The sequence below is a fragment of the Micropterus salmoides genome, unplaced genomic scaffold, assembly GCF_014851395.1.
Source record: "Micropterus salmoides isolate LMB-PRFRI ecotype aquatic unplaced genomic scaffold, ASM1485139v1 Ms_hic_scaffold_1, whole genome shotgun sequence".
NCBI classification, from domain to species: Eukaryota; Metazoa; Chordata; class Actinopteri; order Centrarchiformes; family Centrarchidae; genus Micropterus; species Micropterus salmoides.
In genome coordinates, this window is record NW_024040040.1 from 37,834,742 (window position 1) to 37,851,585 (window position 16,844).

Below are 16,844 nucleotides of genomic sequence, written 5' to 3' on the forward strand. Positions count from 1 at the left end.
ACAGACCGACACACAGCTGCAAATTTTATAAACTCAGCTTGTGTACAATTTCCTCCTCCCACATTCAGCCGTGTTCCTCTCCCTGTTCATCCGTCTCTTGACTTCTTCTCCTCTCAGAGGATTTGATTAGATGCACAAATTAGACAAAATGCAATTTTTCATTTTGAAATGATGTTCGATTTACAGGACAGCCGGAGGTCTCAGCTCCGACGAAAGGGCCTGAGCCCACATGAAAGCAATTTTAGTGCAAGTTTGGCATGAAATGATAATTTACCATTTAATTTTATGAGGTGAGAGCTTTCCATTGCTGACAGTTGCTCAGAGGTCATGTTGGTGAGCTTATAACTGTTTGAATATCAGTGTGTTTGGTTTGAGCGGGAGCAGCTATGTGCATTCCTTTGACTGATGAGAGTTCTGTTAATTAACGTGTCCTTGTGTGTGTCTGATAAGGAAAAACAGAGAAACCATGTTGTATTGTCATATATCAATAATGTCTTAAGCAAACAGTACAAAACGTGCAGCACATTTGGCTCCTAGTGGCAGATTCTTCACAGCTGGTGCAAAGGGCCTGCAAAGTTATATAAACCACTGAGTCATTACCTTCATTAGCTAAACAAAACATTATTTTAGATCAGTACAGCTTTAAGAGACAGAAATTGAGAGCCACATTCACCTGAGCTCACAGCCCCTAAAACCTATCCCCAGCATTAACTGGATGCAGATTTTTGGTTAGGTTTTGCGTGGAACTTGGCTCTCTGCTGAGTAGTTAGTGGCTGATTCTGCCAGTTGACCAACCTCAAACTGAAGGTCTGTTTATTAAATGTGCAAAATGCATATCGATGATAAAAACAACTTCTTGTCTGGCGCTAACACAGTAAGTAGCAGATTCAGAATAATCACAAAGTAAAAGACAGATCGAATCTACAGAGACAAAGCCTGTGAGTATGAGCAACACTTACAAAGGCACAATTACGGGGCTTTGAGGCAATTTCATATAACTATGTAAAGGTGGTGCTTGAGATTTAGTACCAGGAAAAGAACAAATAAGTTACCCAGATTTCTGAGAATTGAGCAACTGCTTGAACAGAGTGATCAAGTCAGCCAGAGTGAACACGTCACCCATGTATATCATCAAAGAATGGTTTAAAAACAGTGGAGATAGGAGCATACATAAATGTCAAGAGAGATAACAACTTAAGAGGAAAAACTGCTAATAGAAAATCAATGATGTGTGGTGTGAGTATGTTACATACAGTGAAGTTGAATCATTGTCATTTCAGTTGTCAGGAGAGGCAGAAAGCCTTAGCCTGACGTGCCCCCCCCTCCTCTCTTCACCCTTAATGACTACCATTAAGGCTATTTTGACAGAAAATTACGTGGCGCCTTTCTTTTAACTGTGGGAGGCCGTCCGCCCACTCTCTTCTTGTGGCAGAGCAGTAGGCTATAGAGGCTGGCCGGAAACTTTATTATCCTCATTATTTTCTGATGGAAATGCACAGTCAAGGCAGACGTGGACAAATACACACACCTATCACCTCACCTAAGGCCACTGCTTTTTCAGAGGGGTTTGTCATCGTTTAGATTTCAAAGAAACAGCTTTGAAAAAAAATTAACGCTACAATTTTAGTTTGCCCTCCTCAAACACAGTTTCCCTTACATGCAAATGAAATGCAGTGACAACAAATCTGACCGTAGTTACATATTCACCAGCAGAACTGCAGTAAACGTGGTCAAATTGATGTTTGCGCACCGGCTTCCCTTTTTAAAACTGGATCTTAAAAGCTGACATGTTCCTCTGCATTTATGGGAAAGGTGTAAGTCCTAAGATGTCCACTCACACACATAAACGGAAACTGGCACAACTCTGCTTGGCTTCATTTCATTCCAAAATAATGTTTATCAAACAATCAGTCGTTTTTATTAATCTTTAATTGTGGGTTGCTTTTTCCTGCATCTCTCTTATTTGATTACGTGCTGCTGCTGTTGTCTGTGATACCAGTACTCATAAAACTTGGCTTTGATTGATCACTTGCATCTCCTTCTCCCTTCCTCCCCTCCTCTCCCTCTCTGTAGTCCATTAGTTATGGTAATGTTAGGTTAAATACGTCTTAACTTGCTGATGATTGATTTACACAGCCCCACCCGTAAAACACTCCCTTCGTCTTTTCGCCCTCCTCCCCTTCTTCGCTTTTGTCTCCTCCAGTCTCCACCCTCCCTGTGTAATGTATAACTTTTCAGGTTGCGAGCAGTCAGGCTAAAAGGCAGGCCTGGCTGTCAGCTCCACTGTGCGGGCTGCTGACAGAGCTCGGACAAGAGAGTCAGAAGATGAATCTGCCGTGTCACACAAACAGACAGAAGTATGAGCGATGCCTCTGCCAGCAGGCCTAACATGCTCAAACTCACACCCTGAGATGGAGACACATGACTAGCTTTATTTTTAAAATACAGGGGGGGAGATTGTAAACCCACAAAACACATACATGGTTGTCCTACTGCACTAGCGTGGACCTCATTCATTCGTTCCTCTCCAACAACAACTGTAACTCTCAGTATTTGCAAACTCTTAACTCAAACCTAGCTCTAATCCTAGTTCTAACTGTGCACCCTCTTTCCCACCTAAAAACATGACTAAACATTTGAAAACTATTGCTGTTTGTTAAGCATTTACTGTGACAGTCATCACTGCAGTGTGCAATTCAATTATTCTACCTCCTTCTGTTTATGATCTTGACTGGCTGAGATTGTTTATCCTCCAAACAAACACCCTTGTCTTTTTTTTTTTTTTTTTTTCAATTGAAGCATGTACTGCTGCTGTCTGTGTGGAGGTGTTTTATATCAGTGTTTGCACTGAATGTTGACCAATCAGGTAAAGTCTACACCATATAATTTCCTGTAGTAGTTGTGTTACAATTACTGTTTTTGGCTTTATCTTGAAATGTTTGACCTGGCAAACATTATGAACATTAATAGCAAAGTGTGCATGGTCTTCCACCACAGTTAATGTGATGTTTTTAGTGTATCAGTTAACCATACACATTGATTTAATAACCTAGTTGTAAGACCGAGGCCTAATCTCAAGGACCAGACTAAGTTTACCCACTGAAAAAGTGTGAATGAAAAATGTCCTCACTTTAGATGTCTACAACTTAAAAAGGGCTGCTGCGATGAAAGGATTGTGAGAACATGCACGCAGACAGACAAACACAGACACACATAGCATCACATTCACAGCCTGACAAAATGCACACTCATGCTCATACTCGGGGTGTTAATGTGAAAGCCTCAACACTTCAGGGACACCGTGAACCCCAGATCCATCTCCTTCCTGACAGCAGTCCTCCATTAGCCGCACACACACAAAATGTGGTTGTGGAATGCACACATACAGTACTTTGTCAGAAACACACACACATACACACAACGTTAATACATAGAGTGCATATTCTCACCAGGAACACACACACACACACACGCAACCAAACACATGGTTGCTGAATGCACAATTACAGTGCTGCTGCTGCTGCTGCCACTTTTTTTGGTCAGAAACAATGCTATTAAAAACAGTGTGCACTTTTTTTCAATTTTATCAAATTTTTCCCAAACATAACCACACTACTACATACATAAAGGAAACATAAGTGAAAATACAAATTAACTAATGCAAATGTGGAACACAAGACAGACTCACCTTTCTCGGTCTCCAGCAGTGATGTTATAAAGGTGATTGGCAGCTCCATCAGCACATGCCCTCAAGACAGCTACAGAAAGGCAGATAGAGTGATACTTTAGTCAGTGTAACTGGGCAATTCGTTTCAAATGAAGGGTACACCTTGCATTCACTGAAGACACATTTCTGCCTTTTAAAATATAACCAAGTTATTGTTACATGTAACCCAGTTTAAACTGGTATAAAGGTCACAATAAACCAGTTTCCACTTATGCAGAGGTGAGCTTAGGGTATGTGTGTCCACTTAACTTTAGAATTTTTCAATTCTTAAGTCAATTTTTTATGTTCCTATCTATGTGCACCACCTTAGTCTTGTCTAACTGGTGGCATGTAGGTGTAATTTCCAGTCTCATTCGGAAAGCCTCACCGCAGACATGAAACACCACTTCTGATTAGTTCAACAAGAGTGGGACTGAAGCAAGAATGGCCCATAGTGACAACAAATGGAAGCAAGGAATTAGGAAATGTGACGTACCATTAATGCGCACAAGTTGTACAAGAATTTTCATTTCAAGAAATTATGGCCTAAGATATGGCCTTGTACACTGTGTGTCGTTCGCAGCAGCCATATCACACATGTGGCAAAATTCCACTACCACTCTTAATATATATTGCATGCTCTCTCTCCCTGTGCTGCAGTTTCTTTGCAAAAAGTGTCCATGGTTTTTGTGAGTACACCTACAGCTTCTGTAGTGGGGCTGCACAATAAATCGAAAATTTATTGAAATCGCAATATGGCTTACTACAATTTTCAAAATGCAGGGGGGCAATATTTGTTAAAGACGAAACGTGCACGAAAATACTGTTTTAAACTAAATGTTGTCGTGCTGCACAGACGTCCTGGCCGACACATCATATTCTACAGACTTAAGGAGACCTCTGTTTGGTACAAATCCTCTCAAAAATAATTTTGTATAATAATAATAATCATACCTTGATCATTTTTTACATCAGCCTGATGGCTTTCTTCTTAAAGGCAACACACCTGCCAACCTATGCAATGCACAGACTTATTTTATGTTTAGACAAGAGCCATATAAATGTAATGTTATTATACAGTGATACACAAAGATGAATATTCAAGTTTGTTGTTGTAAACTGTACTGTACGCTGGGTTTATTTAAAGTTTGTTGTCAGTCTGGCAGTAAATGTACAGTGTAGGTCAGAGCATGTCCGTTAATAAAATGGATGTCTGTTTCCAGTCTGGAAGTTGAGCAGGACTGGACGGGGCGGAGTCACGTGACCACACACTCACTAGTATGTTTATAAGGGGAAAGTACATGAACACACACTGTAGAGAAAATATTTATAAATAACCAAAATAACCGACATGGTAACATTTAGAGGCTCTGAATTTCAGTTTCGAATACTTAATACTTAATTGTAAAGCCCTACACAACACTACAAGTTAAATAAATACACTTACTTCAATCATTAAAAACACTTTTTTGATTTTTTTTGAAAAAGTTTGAATTAGGCCCAAATTAGTTAGAAAGAAACCACCTTTCTGCCAAGGTAAACTTAATAAATAGCACTCTACACAAACAAGTAAATCTTGATGGTTAAAAAGTTTGATTTGACCTTTTTAAGGCAGTCAGTGAAAGAGCACTTATCTTTTCTGATTTTAAAAACAGAAAAATGAGGCGGTTACTTGCTATTCTTAAAATGGCATTCAAGTTGCACTAAATTAGATGCAAACTATTTGCAAATGTATGCTCTTTCATGGCCTCCATTCTATTCAAATTGAACAGGCAGCCTATTTTTTAAAAGCTTTTTTTCTGTTTGGGGCTGTTGTGGCGCACATAGGGGAAAAACTTCAAAGAATCAGCTGTAGTTTTCAACTTGTACCTAGTTTAAAACTAACTAAAGCCTGCACCAAAGAGACGGGCAACTGTTGTACACGTTTTTCTGTCCCTTCGGCGTTCTTTCTCCAACTGTGTCCATTCCCCAAGTGTGCACATGCCCGTGTGCATGTGATACAGGATATGGTACAGGATAAGCTACCTCTTCCACATGTGATCTGGTTTACTGCATGTGGCCATGTGCCCGCATACAAGTCACTACAAACAATCTGGAAAAGTCAAAGTGAGATGAATTTCACCCTGATTTGAATTTCTCTTCACTTTTCTAAACACTAATTCACCATTTTATCACACACACTTTGCTCACACTGGTTTGGACCCTGTCTCGCCTCCAGAACCAGACTTTATAGCATCATGCATCTCAGCAGCTGTCTTATAAAAACCGTAATAGTCAGATTTCTCTTAAAGTACTGCTGATTAGTATTATAACAACAACAGCGGTGGCTCCTAATGCAAAGGGCTGTGGGGAAAAAACACAGAGTCATCCAACAAAGAATTTGAACCTGGTTCAACTTTGGCTGCGATACATCGAGTAACGCTCTGCGCTGGACAAAATGATATGTGCAAGCAAGAACACATTCCTGGTAGATTAGTTTGTAACTTGAACAGAGCATTTCTATACTGTATACCTCACAAGCATCCATTTGGAAGAAAAATGTTTGCTGCCGTGACATCTGTCCAGAGCTGAAAAATCCTCTCATAGCAGCCGATTTTTCATTGGTGAATGCAATGCTTAGTCCGGGGAAGCTGTGGTTACATGCAGACTAAAATGTACTGTGTTTCCTGAGGCCACCCAAATGTCTTTAAAGGCCATGCACACCTATGCATCACAGGTGATTTAAATTTTGCTGCCCAATTAGGTGTCTTCTCAGCTCTATACAGACTGCTTGACTGACATCTCCCTCAGTGCCCTGTTAGGGTGACACTAATTACACCTTTATCATTCTTATTAACCTTTGTCACAACCTGTGTTTTTCCAGTTATGACATACCAAAATATCTGCAGTGAAAAAGGTGCGGTGACCTAACGAACACCACAGCGTAGCTTTGCCCATCTTCAAACTGATCATAGGTGTAATCAGACAAGAACTGAAAGCACCTGTCTGGGTGTGCAGGGCCTTTAATGCATTATGTTCAAGTCAATTTCTTTTAATAGTTTAGGGGCGAATTCACAAAGAATGAATTGCAGCCGCTGACTGCACCATGAATCACTTGCAACCACTATATGCCCTGTCTCAAGGTCCGTTCCACAAAGCTATTGCCCTAATGATATTACATGCCCAAACATTGCAGCAAGTGTAATCTGCCCTTGTTTTGAGGCTGTTAAATGTTCATCTGCACAATCCTTTTGTGAATTTGCCCCTTAAACCTTTATCATTTACATGCAAGTATGCTAGCTAACACTCTTTTCTTCCCTGCCTTTGATGCCGTATTCTAGTTACCGCCACCGACTGTCGATCAGTGGAATAGCTTGAAATGATCATCGTCAGTTTAATATTTAACACTTGTCGGTTTTGACAGCTGGTACCTTTAATAGCTCCACGTCAAAGTCTCTCAGTTCTGGGATATGTTGGAGAGCTTATTTAGGCAGACGTTTCACAGTTTTGATCAAGTCAAAATCACCAAAGATGACAATGCAGTAGAGAGCACAAAGAACTGAATGTCTGTCCAAAGCGCCAGCCACAATAGGCAGAGTTAGGGACCGTCTTAGTGCAATATGATCCATTTAAATCTTAAATAATGGTTTTTCGACATAGAAATCTTAAACCACTGCCAATTTAGATAGTGACAACTCTTAAACAGTTTGTAAAAAAAATAAAAAATAAAAAAAAATTCATAAAATGGATTAATCATGCACATTGCAAGGTTGTAATTGCAATAGCTTGCTCATTTATCACCAAATCACCTTTCATCTGTCCTGGACATCCTCTAACAACTTTCACAGCTGTTAGCTGTTTTTTGAAATGTTTGAATGTTTATATTAAACATTGGAATTATTGTATTGTATATTGTATGTATTGTTGTTTTTTTAACCGTGGTATCGAATTGGGTATAAATTTTAAATTTATTAAATAAATTTTAAATTTATTAAATAAAATTTTCTTCGCCAAACAGGTGTTTAACTATCTACATGACGATACTTTGTGTTTCCTTTAGACTACATAGACCACACTTCAGGTCAATATAAATTCACATTTTTGTAAACTTTGCATTACCCCCATATTCACGGCCATTATGTCCATACATCGTGCACAAATTATCACCTTGACCTCTAAAAATATCTTTAGCAACAATGCAAACTGTGTCACAACTATATACTGTAAATGTGCATGCTAACACAGACTCACACATACACTAAAGTAGACTCGATTATCAGAATTAAATAGAGACGAATGATTATTCCAACAGAGGGGGATTTCCTTCTCAATCTGAGAGAATACAGAAGTATTTGCGGTGATGTAAATAAGACACTTATACACAAGGTAGTGCTTTTATTCAGAACCATCACCACCTGCTGTCAATGTTCCACGTCAAGAAATGATTGGAATGTAAATTAGTCATTATCTCTGACAGAGTGCAAAGGCTGAGAAACTTTTCAACTGACAACTTTTCGAAAAACAGAGAAACTCCTCTTTAAGCCTGGTGGTGACAGACTGTAAAGCTATCAGTCATTATCTGTGTATAAGTACATTCTCACACACACACACAGAATAATTTCAGACTTAGGGTTCTAGAACAGTTACTTCGGTCTGTCAATCATTTACTCAGCTCTGTTTGCATGGCATGCCATTAAAACACACACAGCTCCAGTAAATCTGAGATGTTTAATGTGATTTGTGTGGCTATAACATAACAATCAAATGATCTACTTTTCATTCCATTTGTATAATTTCCCATTATATGCATTTTCTGACCATATTTCATACACACTGTGGTGTAACAAAAGGTCAGTCAGTCTTATATCATATGAGACTTCTCCTTGCTAATGCTAAGCAAAAAGTCCCTTACCGCTCAATATTAATGAGTAGTCATTTTCAATCATTTCAAACTGATAATTTTTTATTACATTCTGAATCTTTATGTTGGGTTTACCGCAGCATTTTCAATGCCCCCACTAACATCAGAAGAAACTATGACAACTTCATACAATATATTATCCTTTTAGGCTTCAGGGAAAATGAGAATTGGCACTTCATTACACAGTAAAGGCCATGTATTAATATTTGAGGTGACTGTTTAAACTGCCGTATTGATAACAAGATGACATGTGTCAGGATGTGTCAGTTTCTGTTCAGTAGGTGACTTTCTGATCGATTACGTCATAGATATGTTGTGGAGTAATCACAATCAGATACTTACATGTGAGAAAAATACTTGACGATGCACTATAGGTCAGACAACATGTCTGATAATCACCAGTTGGACACAGTTGGGGCTGCCTGTTAATTGGAAGGTCGGCGGTTCAATCCCCGGCTCCTCCAGGCTGCATGAAGTATCCTTGGGCAAAATACTGTTCCGCCAGTGTATAAATGTGTGTGAATGCGATGTAATGTAAAAGCGCTTTGAGTGGTCGAAAAGTCTAGAAAGGCAATACAAATACGGAGCATTTACATTTACAATATATCCTATACAGTCTGGTCCAGTTGAAGTTTGAGATTGGTATTGACCAGCTGGACTTGAAATGGGTATCATCAATAGCCGTGATAGCAAACCATTTTCCTATGGGAAACCCTGTGCTTTTTTGTACTGCTTTGCATTTATCAGTAATTGATTTTATATTTTATGTTCCTGTGCCACAGTAAATAACTTTGTTCCCTGTATTAAGGTCAAAGACTTTAAGTGTGCAACCATATTTTTATAGCTTTAATTGTCTTTGTGTCTTCATGTCAAACAGGGGTCACGACCCAAATCTTCTGTCGTAGAATATGTAATTTTATATCTCTGTAATGGTATAATTCATGCTACAGTAGCCTAATTGTTCTGTAAATTCAATTAAGAAATGGTTTAAAATGACCGTACTTCCGTGCAAACAAAAAAAAACCCTCCTGGTCTGTAGTTACAATTTCACTCTCCTCCTCCATGTTTTCTTGTCACTTTCTTCTTCTATGACAGGTGGCAAATCAGTTTAGAGGTGCGTTACCGCCACCAACCGACATCTCGTCACATGAGAATGGGGTAAGTAGTCCTGCTGCCCAAATCATGTGTACGCAATATCACAACCCTGATTTGCTACATAGCCTGCCCGGAATATATAGCAGACACTAAGAGAAAGCTCCTGCAGATGGTGGAAACAGTTTTGCCAAATCTCTGCCGGTGGACACATTTCTACTGTTACACAGTATATACAACCATATTCCCCAAATAGTGTGCCTCTGCTGTTGTTTGAAGGTTGCTGTTCTTGACACAACTTCCTACTACTAAGTCACACGAACATGTCAGTTTATTCAAACGTTGATTTGCATTGTAAGAGAAACTTTCAAATGCCTGTTGGAGCATCTGTCTTTCAAGAACTCTCAACATTCAATTTGTCATCACAGTAAATGGCAAAAGTGGGTAAACTCAACTTGATAAAGATTATCTCTCCATCTGCGCTCCTTCCACAGGCGTTGACTATATACAATTACTGTCATTCTCCCACTGAAAACAACAAATTGCCGGCTATTTGAAGCACGCCACAATTGTGAATGCAAAAGCCTAACCAACTCCCATCTACCTTTTCTCTTCACAGCATAAGAAGATGACAAACAAACTCAACAGAAAATTCTAAGAGACATAGCTGTTGTGTGAATCCTGACGGTGATATGATGCCAGCAGTGCAGGCACAGCAGAAGCAGTCACAGATGACCTTGTAAATTAACTAGTCATAATAATCCCTTCCTTCCATTATTCAAAACCAACTCCTTCTGTCACTCACTCTGCTGTGTGACAGATACATGTGGTGGGCAGGAGATAATGCACATCCACACGCAGTGCTAAAACTGTCATTTCAATGCCTTTTAATCATCTATGTCGCTGCGGAGTTCTGACACAGAAAAGATGCATGTACACGTTCATGCAGAAACACACACACACACACAAAGGATATGGGGGTATATTCTATAGCAGGACAGTATTGATGACGTTAGTGGTGAGGATTAATGCCTGTCAGGTTGGGGCTTTAGCGCAGTATAGGAGAGGTCAAACGGTCACAGAGAGTGGTGAAAAGATTATTATCCTTATTATGATGCCTTGACGCCCTCCCTTCATCTATCAGTCCATGTCTCCCCCTCCATCTGACACCCTGTCTCCAGATCCACCCTGATCTCTACACCTTGCCTCAAATCTGATTGATTTCCCGCACAAACACCTAATTTTCTTTCTCTCCAGCTCCACTCTGTTACTCTTTATTCTTCTGCTCCATCTTTGTTATTCTAGGTGGCACACTTTCACCAGCTCTTCCAATCGTTCTCTTCTTCCTCCCATTGACAGTTACAAGAATTTCCTTTTTAGCTTTCTTTTGATCTCTGTCGAAAAGTCCTCCCTAACTCCTCGAATTCTCCACATATCTAGTTACTCCATCGGACACGTGTGCTTAAATGCCGAAGTGCAGAAGCGTGTACGCGCACGCCAACGCACTGCAGCTACATCACCCAACCGACCTTGACTGCAAGGCTGATCCTCCGCTGGCTGATGGGGTGATGCTCAAAAACGTCAACTTCAGCAAGCAGCTCCACATCGACAAATGATGAAAAGAAGCACTTTAAGATTTTTTGTCTTGTAGAGACAGTTCCCTTAACTGATAACTTTATTGATTCACTTGTTTGTGTTGTTACACGGTGAGTTAAGCTGTGAGTAAGTAAATGAGGGACTGATTTACTGAGTGAACGACTTAGTGTATGTGAATGACTAGATGAGCAAGTGGGTGATGGTGTAGATCAGGGAGAGGGTGCGTGAGTGAGATAAGCAGCTTGATCCCACCTCACAACATCACGCTCTGCACCCGTAAATGAGTTTCCCTTTGATCCGTGTTGCACTCTTCTAGCCTCCATCGCTCCTTTGCTCCCTGCTGCTCTACCTCTCCCACAGGTGATGAGGGGGCCCAGGGGCAGCACATCAGAGGACCTGAGAGTGCCGGTGTGTATGTGCATGTGTGTGTGTGTGTGTGAGAGAGAGAGCGAGAGAAGAGAGAGAGAGAGTGCAGATGTCTGTGGCTGTAAGGGTGGAGACGTCGCTACGAGGCCTATAGGTGAACAACCATCTGGAGAGTGACACACACACTCAGGACACGCTCATGCGCACACCGACATCTGTTTCGCTCATAAACAACATAAAAAATACATGGCATATCAAGTGAGGAACGATAAACTTGCTACAAGCGTGTTTACTGATCTGAGATCCGCCATTCATGCACCATCATTGTCGTGTCATAACTCCTTCAAGTCCCATGTGCAACGCTGCCAAGAGCAAAACTGATCAAGAAAGCTTCCCAATTTCTGACATCCATACCACAGCATCACTTGCAACACATTTAAAAAAAACTAAAACGTCTGAGTAGCCTTAAGTGGGAGCAAATGTACAAATCTGCCATATGACAATAAGGTGCAAAATGCTGTTAAAGTACTTCTGATATGTCCACATATCTCACAGTGGTCACCAAATGGTGCAGTTGATTGGTTTTATGATTTGATGGAAGGGTTGCCTTGTGATTCTTGTTTGTGTATTAGTTATTAAGTTTTGAATGTGAAAAACATTTATGAGACAATTTGCAAAAGGATATGCAAAACCACAATGTGTTTATGTAAGATTGAATCCCTAGAGTATAGCAGTTAAACTTTGCTCGTCTGGTCACAGTGTGGATACAAAGTAAGGTGATTAAAGCTATACATCAATTTCAAAACACTGTTGAGGGTCACTTACAATCAACAGGGTGTAAAGACTCTATTATAAGTCAAATTATCTCCCAATGTTAGTGGAAAACAGATCACTTAAGCTCAATATTGAATCTTCAGTGAGTCTTCAGTTTAGATTAAAAATTACAAATGATTCAGGTGCATTTCAAAATCAAACAGCAACTGCAATTTTCTGAAAAACAAGCAATATTACCATCTTGTGCAGACCTACAGAAAAATGGCCTTTCCCTTTACTCTAGATTTAGATTCACTTTAGTAACTAGCTCATGATCTGCATAGCAAAGCATTATGACCGTCTTGTTTAACATGGTGTATTATACTATTCCTTCTATTGTTTTGTTATGTTGTCCTTTGTTGGACTGACCTTTGTAACAACCTGTCTGTTCATTAATGTGCACTGTCCCTTTTTTAAATAAATAAAATAAATTAGAGCCAGACCGATATGAGACCAATTTTAAAATCCGATATTCCAATATGTCAGCCGATATTCTTTTTTTCTCCTCCTTTTCAGAAACACATAACATAAGCAAAGATTATCCTTAACATTTGTTATGTGTAGTTGAGAGACCTCCTCAAGATAACATAACACAATGCAGTTTAAAAGTAAACTGTTTACTGTAAATTGTTTTGGATATAAGGCTTTCCAAACCTGTGCTGCCAACAGTGGAGCAGTAGAGTGGATATACTGTGCAACAACAACACTCATAACAAGTTTGATGGATCCATCTTAGTTTCTTTTTTACAGTGTTTTTCAATTGCTAACCTGCATGGGTCAAAACAGAAGTCACATTGTCAAAACTCTTCACACAGTCAGCGCAACAGAAGTGTATGTGGACCAAACTGTGAATCATTTTTCATTGCTTTCACACAAAATGCAGTCAATAACCCGTTTCTCCAAAATTCATGAACTCTTTTCTCATTACTACTTCACTACCTGCAAAACACTGTATATCTGCAGCACATTTTTCTAATGCTGACACACTGAGTCCAAAACTGTTAAAAACACATTCAAAACAGATTTATGGTAAATGTACTGAATTTCTGCAGTGACCAGATTAAAATAAGTAAAAAATCTTAGTAGGCAGACAATATCACTTTTGGAAATTTGGACAATTGCCAGAGTCCTGGAGAAACATAAAATAAGGACAAAGCAGTTGTCCACTGTACCATTCGAGAGAAACTGTGAACGTGTGAAAGAACGCCGTTATCAATATGTCCAGGTAAGATGTTCAATAATCAGTCAGGGAATATACACAGTGATGCATAATGTGAAGTCCTGTAAAACTGTGTATTTACTGTATTTTAGAGAGTAATGGAGCTGGAAGCCAGGGAAACTGCACATACATTCATCTTTGTGGCTGAAGCTGGATTCAACCTGGCAAAAACACGCCGCAGGGGAAGAAATGTGATTGGACAGAGAGCAACCGTGGATGTCCCAGGGCAGAGAGGAGCTAACATCACGATGTGTGCAGCACTATCCAATGATGGTTTGCTGTTACACAAACCACTCATTGGTCCCTACAATACGCAGAGGCTCATGTCTTTCCTGGATGACCTGCATAATCGCCTTGCGCCAGCGGAGGAGAGAGGAGCAAGAAACTCCCCTATCTTTGTTGTTGTGTGGGATAATGTGGCATTCCACCACTCTGCTGCAGTTACAGACTGGTTCGCTGCACATCCCAGGATGTCAGTACTACTCCTGCCTCCATACTCCCCCTTCCGAAACCCCATAGAGGAGTTTTTCTCTGCATGGAGGTGAAAGGTGTATGACCACCATCCACATGACCAGATGACCTTACTGGATGCCATGAATGCGGGATGTGGAGACACATCTCCTGCAGACTGCCAGGGTTGGATTAGACATTCCAGAAAATACTTTCCAAGATGCATCGCTAGGGAAGACATAAGATGTGATGTTGATGAGAACTTGTGGCCAAATGCAACAGAGAGGGAGGACCAGCACCCTCAAGTACTGTACGTTATGAGTTTTTGAGGTGTTTCTTGTATTACTGTTTGCAGCCGTGGAATTCCAGAAATTTGTGGGGTGGGGGGTTTGGTTTCAATTTACAGTAACATTTTTCACAGTTTACAATACTATCCACAGATACAGAACAAATAAAGGATATTGAAGCAAATTGCTGCATTTCTGATGCATTCTTGTTACATATACTTTAGTACCATCAAAGTAAAAATAAGTTATTGTTTTTGTATAATGAAAACCTAATTTATTTATTTAAGTTCTTCATTTATGTAATGCTCCCTGTTTTTAGTGTTTTGTAGGTCAGTGTGTTACGAGTGAAACTGTATGCTTTCTAAATGAGAATTGTTGCCAGTGTTTTGGTTGAACGAGTCTATTTTGAGACTTGTACGAAGTCTTTTGGTGGTTTGAGTGACTTTTGGAGGTCAGATTAAGTGTTTGGCCAAGATGCATGTTGGTAATGCAGACTGTGTGAAGAGTTTTGAAAAAGTATCTTCAGCTGTGACCATTGCATCTTAGCAATTGAAAAAAAACATAATGGTCATTTATCAGCTGTTATAAACACCGATACCAATTTAATTTCTAATCTGCAATTAGCTCAAATTGGCTGATAGTTTCGGCACACCGATTTATCGGTCGGGCTCTATTCTATATGTACAGTGTAAGGCTTTTGCATCAAATACATTCCCTTTCATTTAAGAGGTATCAAAATCCTTTTGATGAATGTTTTATGTTTTTCTTTCTTTAAATCCCACATTTTCTATTTTCCTCACTTAATACACTGACCAAAGAATCTTTATCTGGAGGCAGCAGACAACCTCTGGTGTGAAATCAGATAAGGGAATTGCTTTGTCTAATGCCATTAAACATTTTCTAGAGGTCCTCTATTATTAAGGCAAAGATCAAGAGCATCTAACTAAACATGTGACTGCTGTGCGATGGAAAGAGCTCAGGTGCCTCTTGGGTTTTTCCTAAGTTGAAAAGAATATCAAAGCAGTGTTCATTAAAATTCAATCTGATATGGTATTAATCACAAGTTTGGCTTCAAAGTTACTTTGTTTACTAACATTCTTCCCTGATTGCATAAGTCTGTGTATTACATTTTTTATAAATTAGTGTGCCTACAGTTTTGTTTGTTGTTGTTGTTTCATGGTCTTAGCGTCAAAAGAGAACCAGGGATCCAGGCCACTTCTCTCCACTCCATCCTTGATAAAACCACATGCGTGATAAATTCGTGAACAGTTCGGTTCATGTTCAGTTAGGCTCTGTTTCTGATCAGTTCACCAGATTTAACAGAAAAACAAAGTTATGGGATACAGGTTGAGATGACACTGCCTGGTTTAAAGGCTCAAAGTCAGCTTTGCATATTTAACACATCACAGCCGAGCAGCACCACCGCTATGCATCAACGCATCTTGCAAGTAGCACCTCAGGGGGTCTGGAACTCTACTCCCCTTTTCCTCTTTTTAAGATGAACCTTTAGTGCAAGTTTTTTTTTTAATTCTTATTTGTCTTTTACTCTGATAAAGAGCCTTGGAGTATTCATGAAGCAGAAGGAAAATCAAATCCATTTTGATTTCCTCTAGTTACCAACTACGAAAGAGTGGTTGGAATCTAAGGGATGGCCTTGATTCATAAACTGCCAGCTAACTTGTTAAAGTGACTGATCACAGTTTTTCCCATCTTCAACAATAATCATCAACATGTCCCTGGGGATGACCATTCAGTGAGCTTGTATTATACAAGTACTGTATGTTCGGATATGAATACACAGCCCCGGTCGTGCTTGAAATGTTCTGCCCCTTTATCCACAGAAAATTGTGTTTTTTGTTAATGTATAAGCAAGGGCTGTGCATGAATGAGAAAATCTTCACGGCGAGACACGACACATTCTGAATACAAGGGTCTTGGGCCCAGTGGGTTGTTTATGTCAACCCTGTCACTCGCCCGCTGAGTGGACACTTACTGCCACCGCCTGTGTTCACATTATTTACCAACCAATTATGTTTAGTGAATGTATACACACAGTTATCACACAATGAATCAGAATGGATGTGCCATCATTGTTGCCATGACACCTCACAATAGAGAGTGCTTTCAATGAGATTGAACGCATATAAAAACAAATTATACAGTTAAGTATATGGCTCAGTGCTGTGAAAGCTGACAGCATCTGAAAATAATGAATGAAATGCATACAGACCTTTTAAGGTATCCGTATAGCCCTTCACATACATTTCTGGTTTATATGTATACTTAAATGACCCTGTTTCCGCATGTCATAGACACAGTTTAATTGTTGATGCTTGTGTCTGGAAAAGTTCAGGAAAAAAATGATGCTATTTAATGATGTTGTAGAAGAGGCAGTGTCTCAAGGGGCAACAAAAA

The 16,844-nt window shown here is 39.7% G+C and overlaps 1 protein-coding gene across 2 annotated transcripts in view; it reads right to left on the minus strand.

Moving 5' to 3' along the window:
• The window catches only part of tpk1 (thiamin pyrophosphokinase 1), a 69,338-nt gene that overhangs the window by 42,996 nt on the left and 9,498 nt on the right, over positions 1-16,844 (minus strand). For both annotated transcript variants that reach the window (XM_038726334.1, XM_038726324.1), the window contains exon 4: positions 3,689-3,758. In XM_038726334.1, coding sequence (XP_038582262.1) covers positions 3,689-3,758 — 70 coding nt within the window. The remainder of the gene's footprint in view (positions 1-3,688; positions 3,759-16,844) is intronic.